The sequence below is a fragment of the Gracilinanus agilis genome, chromosome 1 (genome assembly GCF_016433145.1).
Source record: "Gracilinanus agilis isolate LMUSP501 chromosome 1, AgileGrace, whole genome shotgun sequence".
Classification (NCBI taxonomy): Eukaryota; Metazoa; Chordata; class Mammalia; order Didelphimorphia; family Didelphidae; genus Gracilinanus; species Gracilinanus agilis.
This window is the reverse complement of record NC_058130.1, coordinates 185,021,555-185,048,401: the sequence shown is the minus strand read 5'-3', so window position 1 is coordinate 185,048,401 and position 26,847 is coordinate 185,021,555. Positions and strand designations below refer to the sequence as shown.

At 39.9% G+C, this 26,847-nt stretch overlaps 1 protein-coding gene across 1 annotated transcript in view; it reads right to left on the bottom strand.

Annotated features, from left to right (window-relative positions):
• Positions 1-9,329: 9,329 nt before the first annotated feature.
• ABCC1 (ATP binding cassette subfamily C member 1) overlaps positions 9,330-26,847 on the bottom strand; it is a 115,082-nt gene continuing 97,564 nt past the window's right edge. The window contains exons 26-32 of the mRNA XM_044678427.1: positions 25,094-25,220; positions 22,922-23,023; positions 19,946-20,092; positions 19,232-19,390; positions 16,901-17,067; positions 13,000-13,194; positions 9,330-12,047 (exon numbers count right to left, since the gene is read on the bottom strand). Coding sequence (XP_044534362.1) covers positions 11,939-12,047; positions 13,000-13,194; positions 16,901-17,067; positions 19,232-19,390; positions 19,946-20,092; positions 22,922-23,023; positions 25,094-25,220 — 1,006 coding nt within the window. The 3' untranslated portion in view covers positions 9,330-11,938. The remainder of the gene's footprint in view (positions 12,048-12,999; positions 13,195-16,900; positions 17,068-19,231; positions 19,391-19,945; positions 20,093-22,921; positions 23,024-25,093; positions 25,221-26,847) is intronic.

Below are 26,847 nucleotides of genomic sequence, written 5' to 3'. Positions count from 1 at the left end.
TCAACTCTCAATGATCAGAACTAAAGAAAGGAAGAATTGGTAAAGATAATCCAGTGTTTAGCTTTGCAATACATTCAGAAAAAGACTTGATAGAACACTATCACCATAACTGTTTACCTGGAAAGTGGGGAGAGGGAGTATGAAGTGGGTGACCCAGTATGCTTAATAAATGTTAACTGATTGGTTGCTTGATTGACTGAGTCTATAAGAAATCAAGTCTGCCACATGAATTTTCTAGGAGCAAGTAGTAATGTTGGTTTTCTTTAGAAATCCTTTAAAGTTAAAGCAGAAGTTAAACATCTCAGAGAGCATTCTTCTTCTTTTTCAAACTCTTACTTTCCATTTCAGAATCAATACTGAGTATTGGTTCCAAGGTAGAAGAGTGGTAAGGGCTAGGCAATGGGGATTAAGTGACTTACCCAGGGTCATACAGCTCTAGGAAATGTCTGAGGTCAGATTTGAACCCTGAACCTCCCATCTCTAAGCCTGGCTCTCAAACCACTCCCCCTGGGAGCATTTTTCTCCCCCATCCCATGCCAAGTTCCTGAGAAGTCCTACCCACCCAGATTACAAGTTTAGATTTAGAACTACCTTGGAGAGGGAAGCTAGGTGGCTCAGTGAGTGGATTGAGAGCCAGGCCTAGAGACAGGAGATCCTGAGTTCATATCTGGTCTCAGAAATTTCCTAGCTGTGTGGCCCTGAGCAAGTCACTTAACTCCCACTGCCTAACCCTTACCACTCCTCTGTCTTGGAACCAATACACAGAGTTGATTCTAAGATGAAAGGTAAGGGTTTAAAAAAAACAAACCTACTTTGGATATCTAGTCCAATCCTTAATTTGACATATGTAATGAGTATTATCAGAAGGAACTCCCCCTACCACCCTCTCTATGATACCAAGAGGAGAAGCATCAGAGTATTGGCCTTTGAGGAAAGCAGAGTCACACATGATTTAAGATCTTAAAAATAATGGCTTTTCCCTCTGGTGCTTTTCCCTTACTTTTCCCATGTGCCATGTAACCCTTTCTTTTGAGGACTTGCCAGGATGCACTGGTGATAGGTACTTTGAACATATGTCCAGCTTAGTTGAGTTGTTACTGTTCTTTGCCTTGAGCACAGGTATCCAAAGAACAATCCTGGGATAGATGTTTGCCTTGGAGGAAACCTTAAAAGGTGGAGAGGTTGGAAGCTCTCATGTCCCTCAGTGAATGCCAGCTCCACTAGAAGCTTCCTCTACTGCTACTATACCATTTATTGAGGAAGATGACCCTTGAAAGCTGGAATAGTTCAAACCCTGATTTGGATAACCAAGGAAAGAGATCTTGAAGGACTCATTCTGCCAGTGCAACACCAAGAGGATGAAATACCTATTTAAGAATCCCAAAAGTATATATGTGTATTTATGTGTATGCTTTAAAGCATTTTATTTTATATAGAGAAAATAAATAGCTGTTGTATACCTGATCTACAGAGCACATTGGATATCTTTCAACCCTGTTTTGGGGAAAATTGAAGACATGAGCCTGACTTCAGTTTTAAATTATTTTTCCCAGGGTTCCAGTGTGGAAGATGTAAAGGGCCAAAGTTCAAGAAAAAGGATTTCCTGACCCTTCTCTTTGCATTCACTTAAACTCCCCCAGAATTGGACCCAATTTGTACCAATGGATACAGAGCTAAGGGCTCCTTTAGCGGGAGAAAATGAACATCCCAGCTTCCTTGGGCAAAGCAATCATTTAATACTACACTTTCAGAGCAGCTAGGTGGCACAGTAAAAAAAAAAAAATGCCAGGTCTGGAGTCAGGAAAACCTTAGTTCAAATCTGACTTCGCCCTCTTACTTGCTATGTGAGCCTGGGAAAGTCCCTTTAAAAAAATCTCTGTATGCCTCAGTTTCCTCAGTTATAAAATAGGGATAATAACCATACCTAACTGCCTGCCAGGATTGTTGTGAAGATCAAATGTGATAATGATTGAAAAGCACAATGCCTGGCACATAGTAAGTGCTATATAATGTTTTATCATGTAGTCATTTTTCAATCATGTTCTACTCTTTGAGGCCCTATTTAGGGTTTTCTTAACTAAGGTCCTGGTGTGGTTTGCCATTGCCTTTTCCAGGTCATTTTACAGATGAGGAAACTGAGGCAAACAGGGTTAAGTGACTTACCCAGAGTTACACAGTTGGTAAAGATCTGAGATCAGATTTGAAATCAGGAACATAAGTCTTCCTGACTTCAGGCCTAGCACCACCTAGAAGTCTCATTTAAATGTTAACTATCATCATCATCATCATCATCATCACCATCATCATTACTATTACAAAGACCCAGGGAATTCTGGTGGTTTGGTAAAAGGAAACAGGTAGTAAGTGGCAGATCCAATCTTTGAATCCAAATCCTCTGACACTAAATCCAGATCATTTATCTAAAAGTACCTTATAATTTACTACATGAAAGGTGGGGGCGGGTTGATTCACCCATACCCACACCCCAGAAGAAGCCTGAGTCATACAGAGTAGGAATCTCAATCTCATGTCATTTCTCTCTCACCACAACAGATTTGCTTCCAGCTTCTATGCTATAACATGTGCTCCTTTGGGCAAGATGAACACATCTCCCTTGCCCTAGTGGAAAGAGGGTCCTCGGCCAGATCTGCTCTTTCATCAGCCTTCCTGGCATACTCTTCAGCCTACTCCAACTCCACACCAAGTGTCTGGCTCCTTGGGGATGATATGATCTGTCTGAACTCATTCCTGGATGATTAAAATACTTCCCATTCCAATGATAGTAAAATTACAGACACAATCTCAGTCCTTGTCCCCCTGCTGCCTATTCCCTTATTGATCTCTCTCAATTCAAACACCCATTACTCAAGGCAGGGGGCTCTATGGAATGCCTACAAACTTGATTTCATTTTAAGCCTTTTTCTTTCTCATTCTTTCCATCTTCTTATACTCTTGGAGACTTGGCTCCCTCCTGATGGCACAGCATCCCTGGCTGCCTTTTCCAGAACTGGTTTAACATTCAGTCATACCCTCTAACTTACTGGTCATGGACCACTTCCAGAATCTATCCCCATCATCTACAAACCTTTCTCACTCCACATATATCATGCAATCAAGCTTCTGGTAGCTGTTATCTCCTGACCTCTAGGATAGTGGTGTCAAACTCACATAGACAAAGGGGCTGCCAGACCTAGATTTGGAGGTTCTGGGTTCAAATTTGATCTGACTCTTCCTAACTGTGTGACCCTGGACGAGTCATTTAACCTCAATTGCCTACTCCTTGCCTCTCATTTGCCTCAGAACTGATACTTACTATCAATTCTAAGACAGAAGGTAAAGGTTTAAAAAGATATTAGGGCCACTAATCTGTACATCAAGATCCCTGTAGGCCACATATTGACTTAATTTAAAAAATGGGCTCTCATCTATGTTTTATTGTATTTTTATTTTGTTAAATATTTCCCAATTATATTTTAATGTGATGAGTGATATGGACCATGCATATTTGACACCATCAGTCTAGTACTCTCTCCTTTCCCCAAGAAATTCAGTGCTTGGTTACAGTCTTTCTCTCTTCTCCAAATCATTCCCTCATATTAAAATCCAACTTACCAGTTCCTCGGCCTGCTCATTTCTTATGACCTACTCTCCCACCTCTGTCTGCTAAGTATTTCACAAATCCATCTCAGGATTTGTGAATTCTAAAATTCCTTTACATTGTCTTTAATCATTCTATTTTTTTCCTCTGCCTTATAACCCATAATTCTGTTCTTCATCCTTACTCTGATCATCCCCTGCCCATCAGTTCTTTTCCTGGCCATCATCCATACATTGGCTCCACTCTTGTCTCTTCTCCAACTTGACCATATAATAAACCATTTTAACTAAAATAATCCTCTTCCTTCTAGTCCCTTGGCCCTCTTATCCCATCATCAGTCTTGTCCAGTTAAGCCACAGCTTTAGATTATTCTCATCATCTACTCTTTTTGCTTCTCTTCATGTGGTGCTGCATGAAGTTGGAGGGGAAAAAAAAAATCACAAAACCATGATGAGTCCATTACAAATTAATGTTACACAAGCTCAAATAGTTTCTAACTGCAGCATCTCCCTCAACAATACATTATCTCACTCACACAAAAACCTTCTCTGAACCCTTTCATATTTCAAGTCCCCCATGGCTTCTCCTAGGCCCTCCCTCTAAGATGAGAATGTTGCTGAGGCAAGGTATTTCATTTTTAAAAAAAATGCCATTTGCCAAGAGCTCCCTCTTGGGAGTTCATCCTCGCCCAACTTGATTCTTTCCGCCATTATGCCCTCCTTCACCAGCATCTCACATCTGAAGAGGTGGCTCTTCCCCTTGCCAAAGCTAACCCCTTAACATACAAAAGTAATCCCATTCCATCCCTTCTTATCCAGCAGGTTGGCCCCCTCTAACATCCCTACTCTGACTGGTCTTTCATCTCTACCCAGAGAGATCCGCTGGCTAGTTTCCTATTGGCTAAGAACAAATTCATGCCTCCTCTATCCTCAAAAAAGCTTCAATTGGAATATGTGCATATCGCTGCTGTCATCTCATCTCTCCCCTCATTTTATGACTAAAGTCCTTGAAAAGTCTATTTATATAGCAGGTGCCTCAACTACCTTCTCTCTCATTCACCTCACTCTGTCATCATTTACTTCCTTTTATTTCTCTGGTGATCTCACCAGTTTTTATGAATTCAGTTACTATCTCTATGCTGATGATTCCCAGATCAATTCTCCAACCCTACCCTTTCTCCTGACCTCTACTCTCAAATCTCCAACTGCCTCAGATCAGATGTCCATAGACATGATAAACTCAATATGTCCAACACTGAACTCATTCACTTTACCAGCCTCTCTCTGACCCAGGCTTCCTTTCTTCCTAATTCTCCTATTACTTGAGAAGTAATAATAAGCCCCAGGCTTACAAGCAAGTTATCATCCTCAATTCCTCACTCTCCCACCATATCTAATCTGTTGCCAAAGCCTTTCAATTTTACCTCTGCAATATCTCTCACCTATGCCTCCTTCTCTCCCCAAACACTGGCCCAGGCTCTATCACCCTGTGTACTGGCATTGTTTCTACATGGTTGTTTGCATGTTGTCTTTCACATTCAGTTGTGACAAAGGCAGGATCTATTTTTGCCATTCTTTGCAAGCCTAGCATACAGTAAGAGCTTAATAAATGCTGACTAACTTAACATCTTTTGAAGTGAAATGAAGAACAACTTAGTGTTGCAAATTAATAAATCTATAATTGCACTTGAGCTCTAGAGTTCTAGACTCTGACTGGTCTTCTATAGCCCTTTTTATTTATAGAAACCTACCTGGTAAGAGAAAATGTATTAAATGCATTCCACTGAACTACCTCCAGGACACCAGTGAAGAGCCTACTGGATGAGCTAAGAATGTTGGACTTGGCATCAAGAAGATCGAATCCCATTTTTGACATCAGTTTTAACTTTAACTTTATTCATCCATAAAGTGGGGATAGCACCTGTATTACCTACTTTACGGATTTAAAAAACCCTTACCTTCCATCTTAGAATCAGTACTAAGTATCCATTCCAAGGCAGAAGGGCCATAAGGGCTCTAGGCAAATGGGGTTAAGCAACTTGCCCAGGGTCACACAGCTAGCAAGTGTCTGAGATCAAATCTGAACACAGGACCTTCCATCTCTAGGCCTGGCTCTCTATCCACTGAGCCACCTAACTGCCCCTGTTTTGTTTTCTATCATTGCAAAACAGTATACTGGAAATGCAGCCAGATTTAGAGTCAGATAATTTGTGCTTTTATGACTTTGGGCAAATCACTTGATTTCCAAGCCTCGCTTTCCTCATCTATAAAAAGGAGGAGGTGCATGAGATGAGCAGGAAGATCTCTACTAGCTCCAAATCTATGTTCTCATGACCTTTACATTCACTCTACAAAATAAAGTGGGTTAGGATTAGCATCCCTTTTTGATAGCCTCAGACACTTCCTAGCTATGTGACCCTGGGCAAGTCACTTGACCCCCATTGCCAAGCTCTTACCACTCTTCTGCCTTGGAGCCAATACATAGTATTGACTCCAAGATAGAAGGTAAGGGTTTAATTAAAAAAAAAAAAAAACTCTTCACAACTTGGTCCCAACTTATCTTCCTATAATCTTTTTTGATGTGAAAACTGCAGCAGAGGAGCTAAATGATTTATGATCACACTAGCTGGCAACTCTGCTTGAAGGAATAAAGTATAGTATCTCTTACCAGCCCTAATAGCCCAAGTATTGTAGCTTCATTTTACAAGTGAGGAAACTCCTCACAAAGTTGACTCATCCAAGGTCACGTGGCTATTCAGTGGTAGAGCCGAGTCTAGAATTCAGACCTCTTGTCTGCTTGCTGTATCCCTTTCCACTCTGTGGCTACTTCTCAAGACTCAGAGCCATCTAGGCCTCAGTGATTGGGGAAGATCCAGAGAGTCCACTGAAAGGTAACTAGTGGGTGGAGAAAAGGGGGCAAAGGAATCAAGGCAGGAAGTGCCTAAGCAATCAAGGCCAATCTAGAAGAAGCTGCTTTCCTGTAGTTGGAGATTCCATTAGAAAAAAAGGATAAGATCATGTCTGTAACTGGTTCTTGGTGTCTATGGATCTTTAATACCCTATAAAATCGCCATCCAAAGCACTTGAGGGCTTGAGTGAGAGGGTCATTTGAGTAGCCTGCTATTCCTTCGATCATTCTTTTTCCTGCCAAAAAAAAATTCAAGCAAAAGTAAGCACCTACTACATACTCCATACAGTATGCTAGGTATGAAGGACCCAAAGACAAAAATTAAAGTCCTTATCCCCCCCCCCCCTCGCAAAACACCATCTACTTCATAGATGAACAAAAACTTGTTCTTTCACACAAGATCCTCCCCTCTTCCAATCTCTATTTTTGATGATGCCATCACCATTCTTCCATTTCTCATGTTTACAACTATGGCTTATCTTTGGCTCCTCTCACCATATATACACTCAATTGTAAAACCATGCTGTCTCTACTTCCACAACATTTGTGTCTGACCCCTTCTCTCTATTCACATTGACACCCCCTTCTGTTAGGCTCTCTGTTTTTTATCTAAAACATGGCTATAGCCTTTAAACTGTTCCGGCTGATTTGCATCTCCCCAGTCCATCCAATTTTACACACAGTTGCCAAAATGATTTTCCATAAGCACAGATTTGACCATGTCACTCTCCCCTCCTCCACTCAATAAATCAATAGCCATCGCCTCCAAGACTATCAATCAATAAGCATTTTATTAAGCACCTACTATGGTACCAGGCACATTGTTTAGCTTTTAAAACTTTTCACAGGGGGCAGCTGGGTAGCTCAGTGGATTGAGAGCCAGGCCTAGAGATGGCAGGTCCTGGGTTCAAATCTAGCCTCAGACACTTCCTAGCTGTGTGACCCTGGGCAAGTCACTTGACCCCCATTGCCAAGCTCTTACCACTCTTCTGCCTTGGAGCCAATACATAGTATTGACTCCCAAGATAGAAGGTAAGGGTTTAATTAAAAAAAAAAAAAAAAACTCTTCACAACTTGGTCCCAACTTATCTTCCTATAATCTTTTTTTTAAAACCCTTAACTTTTGTCATAGAATTAATAGTAACAGTGCCAGGGCAGAAGAGTGGTAAGGGCTAAACAGGATTCAGTGACTTGCTCTGAGTCACACAGCTAGGAAGTATCTGAGGCCATATTTGAACCCAGGACCTCCCATCCTCGGCCTGGATTTCTATCTACTGAGCCAACTAGATGTTCCTCTATTTTCCTAACCTTGTTAATATTACACCCCAATAACTCTTATGTTATTAAATCATTTCAGTTATGTCTGATTCTTTGTGACCCCATTTGGGGTTTTCTTGGCAAATATATTGGAGTGCTTAGCCTTTTCCTTCTCCAGCTCATTTTCCAGATGAGGAAACTGAGGCAAATAGGATTAAATGACTTGTCCAGGGTCACACAGTTAGTAAATATCTGAGGCCAGATGGGAACTCATGAAGACTCATCTTCCTGACCCTTGCTGCCCTTTATGTAGTATCTACTATTACCTCATTTATGCTCTAAACTTATTTAGAGATTGGCTACCATTTTGAATTATTCAGGCCCTGTTTCTGCCCTATGAGGATTCATAACTGAATTTCCTTTAAGAAATGGGTCCCCCTAGAGTAGGGAAAAAAAAAAAAAAAAAAAAAGAAACTGCGTTCTATGCCTTCCAGGTCATTTTGCTTGACCTGTAGGTTTTGTGAGTGTCACAATACCCTGACTCCTCTCACTCCTACCCATTCAAGTGACCACTGTCATTTTGGAGAATAGGGACCTAGATGTAGCAATATTCTTTTTTAATTCCTTAGACACATAAACTGCCTGCTCAGAGGGGATAAAAGAGAAAATGGCAGCAGTTAGCTATGCTTCTGGTGGCCTTCTCAGGGGGCCACTCAAAAGATGCCAAAAGGCTCTCTCACAAAGCTTCTGACTGCAGTTGCCTAACTAGCAGCAGCAGGCCAGACATGTGTAGGGCCAGGCTCCAGAGTTGGGCAACCATCTTCAGAATGGACTCAAACTATGACCCTGAATGGAAAGAAGCCAATGGAGCTCTGTGTCCAGAATAGAATTTCCCTCTGAAATAAAGAATAAAAATTTCTGCCAGCATGAAGAAAACTCAAGTTAATGTTAAGAAGGGTTATTTGTCCAAGTTGCTTTGCACTTAACAGTATGCTGGCTAGTGACCTATTCCATACTGTCGACTTGTATCATTTACTCTTCCCACCACTAGATTGTCTGATAACAAGGATGTGATGTTTCCTTTTGCATTTCCTCCAGTGTCCAGTATAGGACTGGAAATATAGCAGGTGTTCAGTGAAAGAATACTTGTTAAGTGAAAAAGAATGAATTTGTAAAACCCAGAAAGCTCAAAATGTAAGGTTGGCTCCTAATCTTTCTCCTGTATACCTTGGGCATCCCTTGTTCAACTGTATCTCAAAAATCAACTCCTGCCCCCCTCTTAGAGAAGACATATCTTTGGATTTGAGGTCAGCAATATGATTCAAAGTCTGCATCTCTGAGTAAGTAGAGGGAAGCTCTCTTTGCTTTTGGATATCACTGTAATCTCCATCTGAAACAAATATATACTGAGGAACCACGTTTTCTCCATTTCTTCCAAAAAACACATGGGAGGGCATAATTGGCTCAACTGCCAGCTGGGAGTTAAGCACTATCAATCATTTCTTAGCAATAGGGAAGAAGTCTGAAGCAGTTGTTCTCTCTGGAAGAAGTTGTAGGGAGATCTGGGTAAGAATGTGCCATTTTATTGCTCTTGTATGAATAATGATGACAATAATAGCTAGCATTTATATAGTGTTTTAAAGTTTGCAAAACCCTTAAGATACTATCTCCTTTTACCCTTGCAACAACCCTAGGAAGAAAGCTTTACTATCATTCCCATTTTACAGATGAGGAAAACTGAATTGGGCAGAAGTTGACTTGCCTAGGGATGTAACCTGAGACAAGATTTTAACTCGAACCTTTCTGACTCCAGGTCCAGCATTCTATCTACTGTGCCATCTAGTTGCAGTAGTATTTGTGGGCTCTTTTAGTCAGTTGGTCAATAAACATTATTTAGCACCTATTATGTGCCAGGCATCATGCTAAGCACTTATCTAAGCAAGTAAACATCTACAGTCTTTCTTTGGCACTCACCGGCTCTAGTTTCCATGGTCGTAGTATTGGGGACTAGGAGTTAATGATACATTCTCTCTCAACCTCACAATGTTGATTCAACTTTCACCCAGATCCTGAGATTTCTCCAACCTCAATGCCAGGAATAGTTTGCAAAGACTGCTTGACTGAGGATTTTTTATTTGAACTGAGGTTTAGGCTACCTAGGGCCATATTCTGGTATTTACAGTGCCTCAAATCTGGAATTCCAAATTTGGTATTTTCAAATCAAAGCTTCACAGCCCAATGGCCAGACCGTCAGGAGCCTGAGTACAAAAGCACAAGTTTACTGGAACCAACCAATTATCTTGAATCCTTTCCACATGTCCATCTGGTGCTTTCTCCTCATCCTTAATTACTTTGCCCATGCCCTGCTTCCTCCCAGTATCCTATTCTTGACAGTTCCTGCTCAGGTGAGCTGATACAAAGGGCATTAACACCATAATATGATTTTTAGGATGTGTTTGGGATTATTGCTGGAACTTGTAAGAAATGGGGACAACCATTTCAAAAAAAAGAGAGAATTTTTTTACTGCAAATTATATGCAAATGTTCATATTTCCAGTGTATTCATTACAAAAAGATACCCAAGAAAAACTTGGTTTATCCAACTTTAAGGAATTATATAACTTACAAAAAATAAATATATTTTTTCCCATCTTAGAGAAGATACTTCTCTGGTTTTGGAGTGAGCAACATAATTCAAAGTCTGCATCTCTGAGTAAGTGGAAGGAAGCTCTCTTTGCTTTTGGATATCACTGTAATCTCCATCTGAGATAATATACACTAAGAAACCACGTTTTTTCCATTTCTTCCCAGGAACATATAGAATAGCCAATCAGCTCAGCTGACCGCTGGGAATTAAGCACTGTCAAACATTTCTAAGCAACAGGGCACAAGTCTCAGGTGGTTGTCTTCCCTGGAAGAAGTTGTGGGTGGGTCTGGATAAGAGTCCGACACCAAGAGTCAGAATTTCCACTCCTACTTCCATCAACAGGATCCTAGGTTTCTGTAGTCAGGAATTCAGATTTTAAAACAATGCTTGTAAGAATCAACTGGGTTCTTATTCTTTAAAAAAAAATTAGTAATACTTGGGACATCCATAGTCCTCTTCTCTCTGAGCATTTCATAACCATAAACTGGTCCTTGAACATTTCAGTGATGTAGATCCCTAGGAGTATTATACCCATTTAAAGATGGAAAAAAAGAGGTAGGGAAAGTACGAGGGGACAGGGAATGCAATTGAGTTCCCCTAGGCAGAAAAGTCAGCAATAAAAACCTCAGAGTACTGGATAGCTTTGTACCCTACTTGTTTTAGATCTGAAAAATCAACAACTTCTGCCAAGCTTCTTGGATGAACAGTGAGGTGACTGGGTCAATTTGGCTGCCTCTAGCTTCTGGAGGAAGTCCTCTCAATGTCAGTGAACTTCAGAAGGTGTCCCATGAGCACAATTTCTGAAGCATAAATTGCACGAGAGAATAGACAGTGAAATGAGTCCTAGGGACAGGAAGGGTTAAAAAGGAAACCCTCTCACTTCCCTGGAAACTGTCAGCCACTCTGTAGGGCACTGCAACCTGGTGAGCACAGTATAAGCAAGTACAGTAATTAAAATCCTCACCAAAAAACTGCAAACCAGAAAAATATAGCATGGTGGAGATGCAGCAAAGGAGAAATTAAATCAGCATAGGTGAGGATATAGAAGCAAGGAAGCTTCTTGGAAAAATCAGAAACTTAAAGCTTTAGATCTTGAAAATATTTGAGGCAGTCTATTGGATTTGGTCACTAGCTAGCTAACTACGTGCAACCAACTTCTCCTGAAGGCCAACTTTCAGAAGAAGTTCTCTGAAAAGAGCAGCAAAACTGTGGGAGGATGTGCTCCATGAGGAATATGTAAGCATAGTGATGTATGGGAGAAACAATGGAGTCTGGGGGTCAGGGGTGAAGCATTTATGTATGGGACTGTGTATGTGTGGCAATGTAAGCAAGAAGGTCGAAGTAGCATCTGCCCCTTGTTCACCACAGAATCCGAGCAGGTGATGGGCAGAGACAGAGTGAGGTGACTGCTGCTATTTTTGGTTTGAGGAGTGGAAGAGTAAGGAATTATAGTACACTCGCTGGATCTTCTCTGTGTCCAATGCACATCAGCTCGGTTTGGTTCTGCCTGGAGGAGAAAACCGCAGCCCTCACACCAAGCCTGCATCTTTAGCCATGCTGTAGAAAATGCCCTTCTTCTGCAGGAGTACAGGAGGGGAATCACATTCCACGATTTCTCCTTTATCCAGCACAATCACCCTGGAATGGGACAAAATAAGAGGGGAAAGGAGGGGAGAGAGAAAGGGAGGGAGAGAAAAAGGGAGGAAGAGAGAGATAAGGAGGGAGGGAGAAGAAAGAGAAGAAAAAGGGAGGGAGAGAGGGAGAGAGAGGGGTGGGGAGAGAGAGAGAACATTAGAACCATGGACTTGTGAGACTTCTAACTCATGATGGTATGTGTCTAAAAGTAAAGAGGAGGATGGAAAGTAATAAGCATTTATATAGCATATAACATGTGCTATGATCTTTTATAAGTATCACATCTGATCCTCACAACAACCTTGAGAGGTTTTTTGGTAAGGGAAACTGAAGCAATGTTAAATAACTTGCCCAGAGTCAGTGTTTAAACCCAAATTTGGACTCAGGTCTTCCCAATTTCAGGGAAGTCACAGAACCACCAGCTACTCCAAGTTTAAAAAAACAAACAAACTTTCCTAAGTGGAAAGACTATGAGGGGAAATGATATCAATGACTTAGGTGAGGATATAGAAGCAAAAGAAACTTCCCAGAAGAGTTGGAAACTTTGGACTTCAGATCTTGAAAAGACCTGAGGCAGTCAATTGGATATGGTCACTAGTTCCTGAAGATAAACTTTAAAAAGAAGTCATTAACATGGTTTGAGGAGGACATGATTGGGGATGTAGACTCGAAACTAACAATCCAATGCAACTATCAACAATTTGGAAATAAGTCTTGATCAATGACACATGTTAAAACCAGTGGAAATGCACATCAGCTATGGGGGAGAGGTCAGGGGGTGAAGGGGAAAGTAAGAGCATGAATTATGTAACCATGTTAACTTTTCTAAAAAATAAATATAATTAAATGGAAAAAAAAAAGAAGTCATTAGCTGCTGTTGGCCATTCAGCACAAGCCTAGTGGGAAAACCAACCATACAACAGACCAGATGCCCAGAGAAAAAGATGGACTTTACCTTGTATAGTCCAAGATTGTGTTGAGCCGGTGAGCTATGGTGAGGACAGTACAATCATCAAACTGTGTGCGGATTGTAGACTGAATAAGGTTGTCTGTTTCAAGGTCTACTGCAGCGGTAGCCTCGTCCAGTACCAAGATCTTGGTTTTCCTTAGTAAGGCCCGGGCCAAGCACACAAGCTGGCGCTGCCCAACACTACAATCCACAGAGAAGAAGAAACAAGAGAGTGAGGGAGATATCAAAACACAACATAACATACACACTGGCCAAGACAGACCTCGATGTGGAAAGAAAAAAAGCCATCCATCCTTTCTCACATATTCCAGACAAAGGAAATTTTCCTGGTGAATTTATCTATGTGATTTCATTATGCTCAAGGTCTCTGTCTCTCTCTGTCTCTCTCTCTCTTTCTTTCTTTCCTTCATTCCTTATCATCTGTATTAGAAGCAATACTGAGTATCGGTTCCAAAGCAGAAAAGTAGTAGGGTTAGGCAACTGGGGTTAAGTGACTTGCCCAGGGTCACATATCTAGAAAGTGCCTGAGGTCAGATTTGTCAACTCACATTCAAAACACTAGACAAGATTTTAAAAACAGTTTCCAGGGGCAGCTAGATGACTCAGTAGTTTTAAAGCCAGGGATAAAGATGGGAGGTCTTGGGTTAAAATCTGGACTCAGACACTTCTTGGTTTGTATGACTCTGAGCAAGTCACTTAACTCCCATTGCTAGACCGTACAATTCTCCTGCCCTGGAACCAACACACACTATTGATTCTAAGACAGAAGGCAAGGGATTATTAAAAAAATAAATAAAATTTGAAAAAATTATAAGTAAAACATTTTCCATCTTAATCAATCAATCAACAACCTTTATTAGCGTATGGAAAATGAGCCCATCCTTCCTAGCTGTGTAATCCTGGGCAAACGTTTTTCATTTTAAATGAGCAATCAATAAGCATTTATTAAGAATCTACTATGTGCCAGGAACACTTTAATACCAGTTTCAATAACTTTTCCTACAGAGAATACAGATACTGTTACTAAAAATAACATAATATTAATTAATATCTGTATATATGGTGGTAGGAATATCTCCCAGAGTCCCCTAACATGTGAGATGGGTTACTACTTTTCCTTAAAAGGCAATGAAATTGAACTCAAAAGCTTTCTTGGCTCAGGGGACTCAAGATAAAGCTTTTGACAAACCTTCCTGGTAGCCTGGGTACAAAAAGTCATTAGGAGCTTGTTTGTCTTGGCTTTGGGACTTTGCATTAGCAGACCTGAAGCATGATCAATACTAGATGACCAAATCAGGAAAGCTGTATTGAACTCAATATCTTTTCCCTGCTCTGATGACCTCTTTTTACTAACTGGTTAAATATTAGTATATCGGTGTCTCATTTCATTCTAATCTCAAACCTGAAGAAGCAGCCAAAACTAGTCAGTTCTGACTACACTACATTGTATTTTTAAGAAAAAACAAACTCTTCAGACACTTAAAATTCAATTGACATTCTAGAAGCATAACCTATCTTAATTGGAGAGAACCAGAGAGAAAGACAATAAAAAATACTTTCTGAAAACAAATTTTAAAACTTTTGTCTTGTGAGTAAATATTAAAAAGATAAGACTTGAGAGAACAGGAAAATTATTTCCTCAGAGAGTTGAACTTTAAGACAATTTCCAGAATTGAGGAAAAGTTGTAGAGATGATTAAAGGTGACTTTTTTATTCATTATACAACTAATAAATGGTATAGCCCAGTGATGGTGAATCTTTTAGAGATAGAGTGCCAGGCCTGCCCCCACCTCACCCCCTAGACTGAGTGCCAGGCCCAGTCCCACCAGAGACCTTGTGCCATGCCCCTCCCCCATATGCTGGGTACATCATTCCCCCCCTTACCCCACAGAGGGGAAGGAGAAAGCCCTCCCATTTGGCTGCTGAGTGGAGGGGCAGGTGAAGTGAGGAATGTCTTCTGAGGGTAGAGAGGGGGAGGGAAGTGGGCCCAGCTCTCTGCTCCCCTCCAGCTCTGCCACCTGTGAACTCCCCACCTTACCCCCATGTGCTCCCATTGGCTGCTGGGCAGAGGGGGTAGGGGAATGTGAAAAAAATGTCCTCAGGCACAGTGGAGAGGGGGAGGGGAGCAGCTCTGACAGGGTCCCTCTGCTTTTCTAGTAACAAACTCTGGGATTGGGGGTGGGAAGGGAGGGGGGTGGCCAAGTGCCCACAGAGAGCACACTGAGTGCCATCTTTGGCACCCATTCCATAGGTCCACCATCACTGGTATAGCCAATAACTGATTTCTATTTAAGCCTAGGAGATAAAGGTCTAATACATACAAACATACATATCAGTGAGTCAATACGTATAAAAAAGGAAATTTATGGGGCAGCTGGGTAGCTCAGTTGAGAGCCAGGCCTAGAGACAGGAGGTCCTAGGTTCAAATCCGGGCTCAGACACTTCCCAGCTGTGTGACCCTGGGCAAGTCACTTGACCCCCACTGCCTACCCTTACCAATCTTCCACCTATAAGTCAATACACAGAAGTTAAGGGTTTAAAATTTAAAAAAAAAAAAAAGGAAATTTATAAGTTTATTTAATAAGTACTATTTAATCTACTGTGGTGGGAGCTTATCACTAATTGTTTAATCATACTGTAATTTTAATAATTAATGTAGAAATACAGAGCACACCCTTTTATTACCTGAGAACCCAGAATGACAGAACAGGAAAATGAGCCAGTAACAGTTAAAAACAGGGATGACCTACTCACCTAGACTATATTTGGGCAATCCTAGCACTGCTGCATTAAATGTTTTCTTGACACTTTTCATTTTCTCAGTTCTTCCCTACTGCTATACTAATGGACACAAATTAACAACATCACCAACCCAGCCTGGCAAATTATATATCTTTCTGCACTTAAGAGTATATGGCATCTCTGCTGAGAGGAGGCGATGGTTCACTGTCAGTACTTATAATTGTTCACTACATCAATAATATATAGGGAATAACTAAACCACAACAACATCCATCTTGAGCCATCACGATCTCTTTTATCTTTGGAAAAGTGAAGATTTATAAGAAAGGCATGGCCAAAAACACCATCTCTGAGGACAATCTGGATTCCCAGCTAGGATTTTAGCTTTACATTTCATTTGAGTAAATACAGGTCTTCCTGCAATGAACTCTAATACAACTGACCCATACCAGGATACAACCTCAGAACAGTCAAACTGCTGTGGTCCTTGATCTAATCCAAGCCAAAGGATATCAACACACAGCAGTGAAGAAAGACACTCCTTTGATCCTAGTTTGTCCTTCCCCCCATCCAAACAAATGTGCCTTTTTTTTTTTAAACCCCAACCTTCCACCTTAGAGTCAATACTGGCTATTGAGTCTAAGGTGGAAGAGTGATAAGGGCTAGGCAATGGGGGTTAAGTGACTCGCTAAGGGGTGCCTGAGGCTAGATTTGAACCCAGAACCACTTGTTTCTAGGCCTGGTTCTCAATAGAGTCACCTTGCTGCCCCCAAAGCATGACTTTTCTTTTTAATAAGATGTTTTATTTTTCCAGTTACACATAATAAGAATTTTCAAGAAATGTTTTCCGAAATTATAAGATCTAAATTATGTCCTCTCTTCTTTCTGTGTCCCCTCCCAGAAATGGTAAGCGATTTTATCTGTGTTGTACAAAACATATTTTTAAAAGAGTTAACCTATTTAGTTCAATTTTGTTAAACACCAAATGTTTTACATATGAATTTATCCTTTATTTTGTATGTTTTTGTCTTTTGTTGTTAACAGTTTTTGAAATTTATAATTTATAATTTTATAGATGTGGTGTTGGGTCATTTTGTTTTGGTTTTTTTTTTAAAGGAGGAAAAACCCACAGCTCAGACCCTACCTCAGGTTCTCCCCTCCTTCTGTACATTCGTGGTTCAGCTTATTAGGAAGAGCTGACACAAAGTTCTTCAAATGAGCCAGTTCCAAAGACGTCCAGATATCCTCATCTGAGTACTGATCAAATGGATCCAGATTCATGCGCAGGGAGCCGGAAAACAACACTGGATCCTATTCAGAGGAAAGTTTGGAATGTACCATGATTCAAGATAAAGAAGATGTGCTAGAGTAGCTGACCTAGAAACTCAATGAAGTATCTCCCTTTATCATTAGCTAAAAGAGGTTTCATTCCCTTTTCTAAGACAGATCTAATTTTCCATACAAGGAAACTGAGGCCTGGAATGGTTAAATAACTTCCCAGGGTCACCCAGGTAGTAAGTTTCAGAGGTGGGTCTTAAAACAAAGGACCTAGAGAGCAAGAGGAACTTTTTCTGCTCCTTACCATGTATATAAAAATAATCCTATTCGTGGGAAAACCAGAAGGAAGCATATCCAATAATCCCTCATTTTGGTTTTCAAATGAAGAGGGATATATAGAGAAAGGGTAGATCAGAGACTGTTCTTTACCATTTGAACACTAAAAGCTCCAGCATTTCCAAAGTCCAAGTTGTATGTATAAGAAAGGAGTGATGTAGGTCACAAAAAATTGCACATATTCACATTCCACATCTGAACCAGCCCATTTATGGTATTTAGGGACAGTGCCATGGAGAGTAATAACAGCTCTCATTCATCAAACACTTCACAGTTTACAAAATGCTTTCCTCACAACAATATGGGTAGAAGGTAAAGCAAGTACTATTACCCCATTTTAGAAATGAAGAAACTGAGGGTCTAGAAGCAAGAAACAGATTTTGTAAACTTATGCAGAGATTTATAAACATGAGCTGTTGCTCTGGGGAAGGGGCATGCCAGGGTCCTGCAGAAATCGAGAGATGGAGCTACAGCTCAAACCCAGCTCCTATGGTTCCAAGCCCAGAGCTCTCGTAACTACTCTGTGATGGGAAATATTTAAGCAAGAGGCCATAGAGTAAATACATTTCCTCTATGGTTCCTGCTGGATGATATTTGGCCCCAAAATGTCAGCTATCCCTACCACTTATCATTTCTCCTATCCTCCAATCATTGTTTATATGTGGCATTTGACTTCTGACCCAAAAGAGGTAAGGTAATTTCATCATCAGGTAATTTCTTTCTTATATATCATTGGCTATAACTGAGTCCCCATACATCCCTATGTAGGTTAACCCAGGATGCTGATGATAAACAGCAAATTTAAGAGCTTATTTTGAGCCCACACCTGGCACCATTCCTGAATTCAGACCTGGCTGGGGCCTAGGATCACCCAGCCAATGATAACTATTTCTCACCCTGCTCCTTAAAAAACAAAACAAAACAAAACAAAACAAAAAAAAAAACTTCCTTGGACAGAGGAAGTACTCAATACCTCAAAAAAGGATTGTAGTTCCTATAAGAATAAATAAATTCTTTAAGTCTGACCTTTAAGGCTCTCTATAATTGGACCTTAAACCTTGATTCTCTACTCCTTTCCTATATACCCATCTCTAATTCCAGCCAAATTATCTTAATCAAGACACATTTTTGGGGCAGCTACATGACTCAGTGAATAGAAAGTCAGGCCTGGAGCCAGAAGGATGGTTCTGAGTTCAAATTTGTTCCTCAGACACTTCCTTGTTGTGTGATCCTGGACAAATGCCTTAACTCCAATAGCCTAGCCATTATCACTCTTCTGCCTTGGAACTAATACTTGGGAATTGATTCTGAGACAGAAGGTAAGGTTTTTTGGTTTTGTTTTTTTTAAGATACATTATGCTCCCTTAGGCCAATGGAAACTATAATGGTGTACTGAGCTTTAGATGAAATTTAAATTATAGAAATGAAGTTATATTAAAACTCTTAAGACAACGGTTTATATGTATTAATTTAAAAAATGCTATTTCAAGTTGCATGTCATATAGAGTAGAGACTTCGAACACAAAAACAGATACAAACTCAAAAACAGATGACTATAAGAGATTGTACTCCTAGTATTTCATGTCAAATATGCAAATATATTTACCTGAGAAAATTTTATATAAGCACATATGACAATAAAAAATCAATTAAGAGCATTGTCTAAAAACTCGACAGGGATGCTACAGAGAGAATTCATATAATGAGTAGGAAGGTATAATGAGATAACCTCTAAGATTTCATGTCCAATTCTATGATCAAATTCATCTGAGATATTAAGATAAAATAATAATTTAAAAAGTGAACCTTCAGCAACAGAAACTGTTCAAAAGTTGTCATCTTCCCTCCCTTAGCCCTGTACCTGAGGGATAATGGTGATCTTGAACCTGAGGTGATGAAGCCCAATCTTGGCAATATTGATACCATCAATGATAATCTCTCCTTCTGCAGACTCGTTGATACGAAATAAGCCAAGGGTCAGTGATGACTTGCCTGCTCCAGTCCGACCTACAATCCCAACCTGTTGGATAAGACCGGATGGAACTGCCTGAATGTTGGGCTCCCCCTCGGGGACCACACAGGAATGACCCCCACCTCTCCACTATTTCTGTTCCAAATGTATTTTTTACTGACAACTATTTCTGCATTAGCCTAATCCACAAGAATGCACTCCCTTTTGCTCTCAAAGCTTCCCAGAGACAACTTCAAGGCATTCATTCTCTTCTTCCAGAAATGGTTAGGGGAAAAAGAGGTCATTCTGGAATCTGCTTCTGTAAAACATTACTTAGAGTGGCAATGGTACTGTATACATCTTCCTGGGCCAAAGCTCAGTCCCTTTTGTTTCTACAAAGGTCTGGTAAAGAAGACTACTCAGTCAATTAGAAGTTGAATTGGAAACTTATCTGAGAAAATAGTGACTTCAGTCATTTTGTCCATTTGCCTGGCCTGTGGCCTTTTAGCCAACATTCTTAGGATCTTGTCTACATTTCCAATGAAGAGGCAGCTTAAAAGCTAGAGAAACTCATGCAGGTCAGGAAGAGGAAGACCAAGGTCAAAGTGGACAATTGGCACTTACCTTCTCCCCTCCTTCAATGGTAACAGTGATGTGTTTCAGAACCAAATCTAAGTCCTCCCGATACCGTAAACTGAAGTCTCTGAATTCTACTCGGCCCTGCTGTGGCCAGTTGTTGGGAGGGGCTGTTTCTTCAATACACCAGGGAGCCTGAAATTATAGCCAGGCAAGATAGTTAAGGGAGAAATCAATCCAATTCAGCAAGCATTTACAAAGAGCTTACTCTGATCCTGAAATTCTGCTAGGCACTAAGGGGACAAAGAAAAACAGTCCCTACCCTTCAAGGAATTTACAATCTACTAGAGGGAAATAATATATACACAGATAAGTATATACAAAAGGTATATGAAGTAAATACAAAATAATTGGGGAGATGGGGAGAGTGGAAAGGAACACTAACAATATGGAAGCATCTAGAAAGAAACAAATGTTGAAAACAGTGAAGATACATTCAGCAGCAAACCCAGAATCCAAATGAAGCCTTTGAACTACAGAACAATATTTGGATAAATACAAGATGGGAATTTCAAGACATTTCTGGAAGAAACCAGCCTATCATCTCTCCTGGATATTCCCCCTGCTCAAGACCAAAGGTCTCAAAATACCCTTTTGGTTCTCAGATTCTAAGCTTCTGGAATTTTAAGTAATTTCTATATTTCTAAGACATCTGTGCTATTGGGAACCAACATTAGAGGCAAAGCAAAGCTTTTCTTCATAAAAGGATAAAAAAAAATTGAGAAAAGCTGGAAGCATGAGGGAACACGTTCATCTTCCTAACCAAAGCTATTGAGACACTTAATTCCTCTTTATTCTGCCCCACCACTCATTCCCAAACTCTCTTTCCTCTTCCTAGATCATTTGAGTTGAAATGTGAAGGGAGCCAAGGCTCCCTTCCAAGAAATGGAAATCAGAGAAAGCATTCTAGCCTTAGATATCTATTAGGAAGTGAGCCACAATTTCTTCTCTGGCCCTGAGTAAACTATAAACTTCTAGGAAACTTCTGACTAAAAGCAGCAGTTTGTCAAGAACTCAAAAGTCACCCATAAGTTGCACATTCCCATCTCTACCAGAGAAGTCTTTAAATAAGGGGTTAGAATATTCCATTCATCTTGCTTCCTTCCCCATCCACAGTCCTAAGGAATGACACTATTTTCTAGTACAGGGCATCAAATTCAAATATAAAGTTCAAGCTCTCTCTGTTTATGTCTGTCTCTCTCTCCCAACTCCCCCTTCTCTCTTAGTATTAATTCTAAAACAGAAGAGTGGCAAAGACTAGGCAATCAGGGTTAAGTGACTTACTCAGGGTCACAAAGCTAGGAAGTATCTGAGGCTAGATTTGAACCCTGACTACTGTGCTACTAGCTGCCCCTTTAGAAAGGGATTCCTGAAGGGCACATCCTGACTTAGAAAATTATAAATTAACATTCTCTCTGTTGTAGTCTATTTTTATTTATTTTGTTAAACATTTTCCAATTACATTTTTACAGACTGCCAGTGAAATAGACAGTTCTGTTCTAATGGATGCTACAGGCAAAGCTTTGGTTGACATGAACTTATAGAAACTCAGAGCTGGAAGAACTCTGACATGTAATGATAGTATCGGAACATAAGATCTGGAGGCAAAAGGGACCTCAGAGGTCCTAAGACCCTCTTTTTATGGAAGAAGAAACTAGGTCTCAGAGAGATTAAGAGACTAGTCCTCAATCATGCAAGCAGTGACTCCAAGTTCAACATTTATCATTATAGCACACGACTCCAAAATGTTTTTTTTTCTTTCTTTTTTGGCAAGGGGAAGGCCTCTCTTGGCAGTTTTGAAACAGGTAGGAAGGGGACACAAAAGACCTGTCTGCTCTGATGGTAAAAGAAGTCTCTCATTAACAAAGCTAAGGTGGGTAACCTGATGCTTTGACCATAATGGGCCCTCAATCTTTGTGAACTATACTGAACAAGGACAAGGAACTCAAGATTAGGAAGAGTCTTTTAACTCAGAACTATTGCTGCTACTAAAATGATACAATCTAGGAAACTTTTGAGTCTCAAAAAGAGAATCAGAGGCAATTAAACTTGGTGCTAGAGTAATACCTCATTTATCTATAGTTCTCAGGGACTTGTGTGACCGAATTGTCCAAGTGCCAAAATATTTCTATTTAAGTCTAAGTTTGTTTCTGTTTTGATTATTTGGAAATCTTTCTGTTACATTATAAGCTTTCTTTTCCCTTTTAGCAACATATAGAGGACATAATGTAACCTTTCTGGGTGACTCAGGATAAGTAATAGCTCTGAACATCAATTACTGTATTTTACTGAAATGAAATACAAAGAAATCTTCAGGGAATTCTGAGAGGTTTAGGATTATTAAATCCTTTCACTAAAAAGCCCCTGAGGCATCGATGTTTTTTAAGTTCTTTTTTTTCCCTTGTAGCTTTTACCTTCTTCCTGTTATTATTATAACCTACTTTTAAAAAATGTTTTAATGTGCTACGAGCTAAAAAACCCCAAAATAAATAAATTAGGGCACTTTTCTCATAAGATTGAGCCTCTCAGGCCCTGGTGGTTATTCTTTACTTGTTCAGTGGAGGTCAGAAAGCCATCTGTAAGGCAGAAACTCCAAGTGCAATACTCTGTGCAATACCATTAGAGGGTGCTCATGCCATTCTGCTAGAAAAATGCTTGGCTTAAGAGTAAAAATTTTGCTCAGTTCCAAGAAAATAGACAACTTTAGCCATTTCAGAAAATTAAAAAGCAAGTCTTTTGGGCTTCTATGAGGAATGTGGCCCTTCTAATTCAGTCGATAACCCTTGGTCCTTGTTCTATGTCTGCTCTGCATTTTCTTGTCTCAGGGTTTTAAGTCAAGGCATACAGCTGGTAACAGAACAGACTTTCATCCAGTAGAGAAAGAGTAATGATACATTCTTGCCCTTGGGTAAGATGATTCAAGGTAAAGGTCAAGCACTGTTCCCAAAAGCCAAAATACTTTACCTCCTTCTCTGTTTCTGAATATTCTTTGAGTCTCTCCACAGCAACTATGTTTGTTTCCATCTCAGAGGACATTCGTACCAGCCAGTTCAAGTATGTAGTGACCTACAAAAGCAAAATTCATCTCGGTGAAAGGTCCTCATCCACCTTGCCCATACATACTCCTTATCCCAAATCTCCATGTAAAGCAGTCCTGGAAAACTGCCCAGGAACATAGTCCACGACAATGTCTCAGAGCATGAAGTATATTCAGTGTCTTGCCAAACCTCTACTGGCATGGGGCAATTAGCACAGAGATAGTGAAGAGAAAATGACTAGGAACTAAGAATTCTCAAATGTAGGCATATTTGAAAGTGCTCAAGTAATCCATTGCATCTGTATTATGCTCTATAGTTTTAAAAAAATATTCCCCAAGGATTTCTTGTGTCATGGACCACTCAGATGGTCTGGTGAAGCCTATGGACCCCTGTCCAGAATAATGTTTTTAAGTGCATAAAATAAAATACATAGAAATAAAAAGGAAACCAACCATAATAAATAGTCTATCAAAAAAATTTTTTAAAGAATCTTGGACTCTAGGTAAAGAAACCTTGCATTTTAACTTTATCATGATTCTGTGAGGTAGTTAGGACAGGTAGCATTACCCCTATTGGACAGGGACACTAAGGCAGGAGATCTAAAGTGAATTGCTTGAGGTCACATAAAAGGTTGGGGCAAAGCCATCCCTAGAATCCAGGTCACCCAATTCCAAGTCCAGTGACCTTTCTACCATCCCATTCAAACATGACAACTGAATTCTGAGGCTAAAAAGGCTAAGTAACCCTGACTCTAAATACTTTCTCTTAGAGGGGCAGACAGTGCCACTGTATTGCCATAAAAGGAATCCAACCTCTTCCACCCGCCAAAAGCAATTCAGTGAATTGTGTTTGAGTATATAAGCAGGGACAGCGCCCAACAGAGAGAGGAGACACCCAAGTCCTAATCTGAGCACTGTCTTTAATTAGCTGCGTATCTTCTCCCCTCTGGGCCTCAGTTTCCTCAGCTATAAAATAAGGAATGGGGGTAGGGTTTGAACCAAATAGCTAAGGTTGCTACATACTTCTGCTTATGCAAACTACAGACTTGGGACATCTGGGGTAATTTAGAACAGAACTCACACAGCAATCTTAGAGTATTATGTCTCCCAACCCTATTGTACCAAGTAATCTGATCAAGGTGTGAATGAATGTAAATACCTCCTCCAGCTTAGCTCTACTTCCCTCTGAGCTCACTGGGAAAAGAAGGCAAATAGGTTGCAGGGAGTTTCACCTGAAGATAAAAGATCCAGTAGCAACAAAGGTACTTTCCCTAACAAGCAGGTTCTGAACTCTGATTAAGTGCAATGACTACTCTTTGGTGTGGATGATATACAAATTGTCAAGAAACAGTAATTTTGTGTCAGTCAGTCAGTCAGTCAGTTTTCCTTTGTTTCTAATGAAGGATTCCAGTTTGGACAGGAAGGAGGGGAGAGGGGAAAGTCCACTGGGAAATAATCATGAGGTAAAAAACAAAAGGCATGGAATCAGTTGGGGTTCAAGTCAAGTATGTATGGGTGACTGAGTGGACTAATTCCAAACAGACTCATATGTTGGAAACAATCAAGACACATTCAACAGCAAGCCCAGGATCCAAACCCCCAATCCAAAAGAAGCCTTTGAATTTCAGAACAATGTTTGGATAAACACAAAATGAGAAGTTTAGGGTATTTCTAAAAGAAACTAGTCTATTATCTCTCCTGGATAGTCACCTTGCTTAAGACCAAAAGTCTCAAAATGCCCTTTTGGTTTTCAGATTCTAGGCTTTGGGTTTTTTAGGTAATTTTCATAATGCCAAAACATCTCCTATGCTACTGGGAACCAACATCAGAGGCAAAGCATGGTTTTTCCTCATTAAAGGATTAAAGAAATAATTGAGAAGAGATGGAAGGAAGAGAAAACAAGTTCATCTTTCTGACTAAAGCTACTGAGACACCTACTTTCTCTTTATTCAGACCTACCATTTATTCCCAGATTCTCTTTCCTCTTCCTAGATCATAACAGAATCAAAATTGGCATGTAAGAACTCACAATCTTATCCCCTTCCACCTCCCACCCCCTTTAAAAATATCAGAATATCAGAAGCTTTTCTTCCTTTTACCTGCAAGGAGTAAGAGACAGAGAGGCCCACCAACCCAGGACTGAGGCTGTGACGGGAGATGACAGAAAACAAAGCTGCAAAGAGAACGATGCAGTTTCCCACACACTCTAGTCGGACGGCCAGCCACCTGCAGAGATATATGTATACACAAAGTCAGCCCTGAACTTCAGGACCCACCAAAACAAATTCAACAAGTTGGAATCCTGAGGATTCCCAAAATGCCCTTTATTCCTGAAACTCTCTTGGTTTAAAGCAGATTGGCTTAAGAACAAGAGAGAAAAGGATATGGAAGAGATGACTAAGACCAAAGTAGCTTTTAACTTATCTGGTATCATCAGGAAATGTGGTGAATTTCCAGATAACAAAACTTTGAAGCCTGAAACACATTTACTATGTTCTTTCTCCCACTCTCCCACTCTTTGAGCATTTCTTCAAAAAGAAGAAAAATTGTGATATGCTTTTTAAAAAATGTCTAATCTAGCAAAACAGATTATCACACATTGGCCACATACAAACATGTGACTACTTCTTTACATTAAAAACCCATTTTGTTGGAGTGAATAAAAGACTTCATCTTCCATTCTCTAGAATCATGGTTTATATTTATCAATGTTCTAAAATCTTTAGAAATGACTTTTCTTTAAAATCTTGTTATTATTGTTCTCCTATGCTGCTCAATTTTACTCTGCAGAATTCATAATCTTACCAGCTTCCACTGACCCAGGCCATTTTGTCATTTCTTTTTGGCACAATAATATTCTATTACATTTATAAATTATAACTTGTTTAGACATTCCCCAATAGATGGGCACTCTTCAGTTTCTTTTTTTTATTATTACAAAAATAACTGCTATAAATATTTTGGTACAAACAGGTCCTTTTTCTCTTTTATCTCTTTGAATAAGCCTGTCAGTGGTATTGCTGAATCAAAGTATATGCACATAAATGACATTATGAGCATAGTTCTAAGTTGCTTTCCAGAATGGCTATACCAATTCATAGCTCTACCAATAAATAATGAATTAGGTTGCCTGTTGTCCCTCTAACATTTGTCATTTTGGCCAAGCTGATAGGTGTAACCTGGAACCTCAAAGCTGCTTTAATTTGCATTTTGCTAATTATTAGTGACTATTCATAGTCTATTCATAGCTTGGATTTCTTTCTCTGAAAACTCCTTAGGGGACAGCTGGGTAGCTCAGTGGATTGAGAGCCATGTCCAGAGACAGGAGGTCCTCGGTTCAAATCTGGCTTCAGACACTTCCCAAATGTTTGACCCTGGGCAAGTCATTAACCCCCATTGCCTAGCCCTTACCACTCTTCTGCCTTGGAACCTATACACAGGATTGATTCTAAGATGGAAGGTAAGGGTTTAAAAAAAAAGAAAAGAAAAAAGAAAGAAAGAAAAAAGAAAACTCCTTGTTTATATTCGACTATTCGTTGGAGAATTGCTCTTACTCTCATAAATTTGAATCAGTTTCATATACATACAATACATATGTAACATGTACACATAGATAAAATATATACACATGTATCTCCTATTAGACATGCTCATAAAAAAATCTTCTTTAAAAGAATTTTTTCCCAGTTACCTGTTTCTCTTCTAATTTTAAGTGCATTAGCCATTTTGTGCAATTTTTTTTTTCCATTTCCTTTAGTCAAAACTGACCGTTTAATCTTCTATGATCCATTCTATTCCCTGGTAGCAACAAATCTGTAGGATGGACATCTTTCTAAAATGTATCACAACTCAG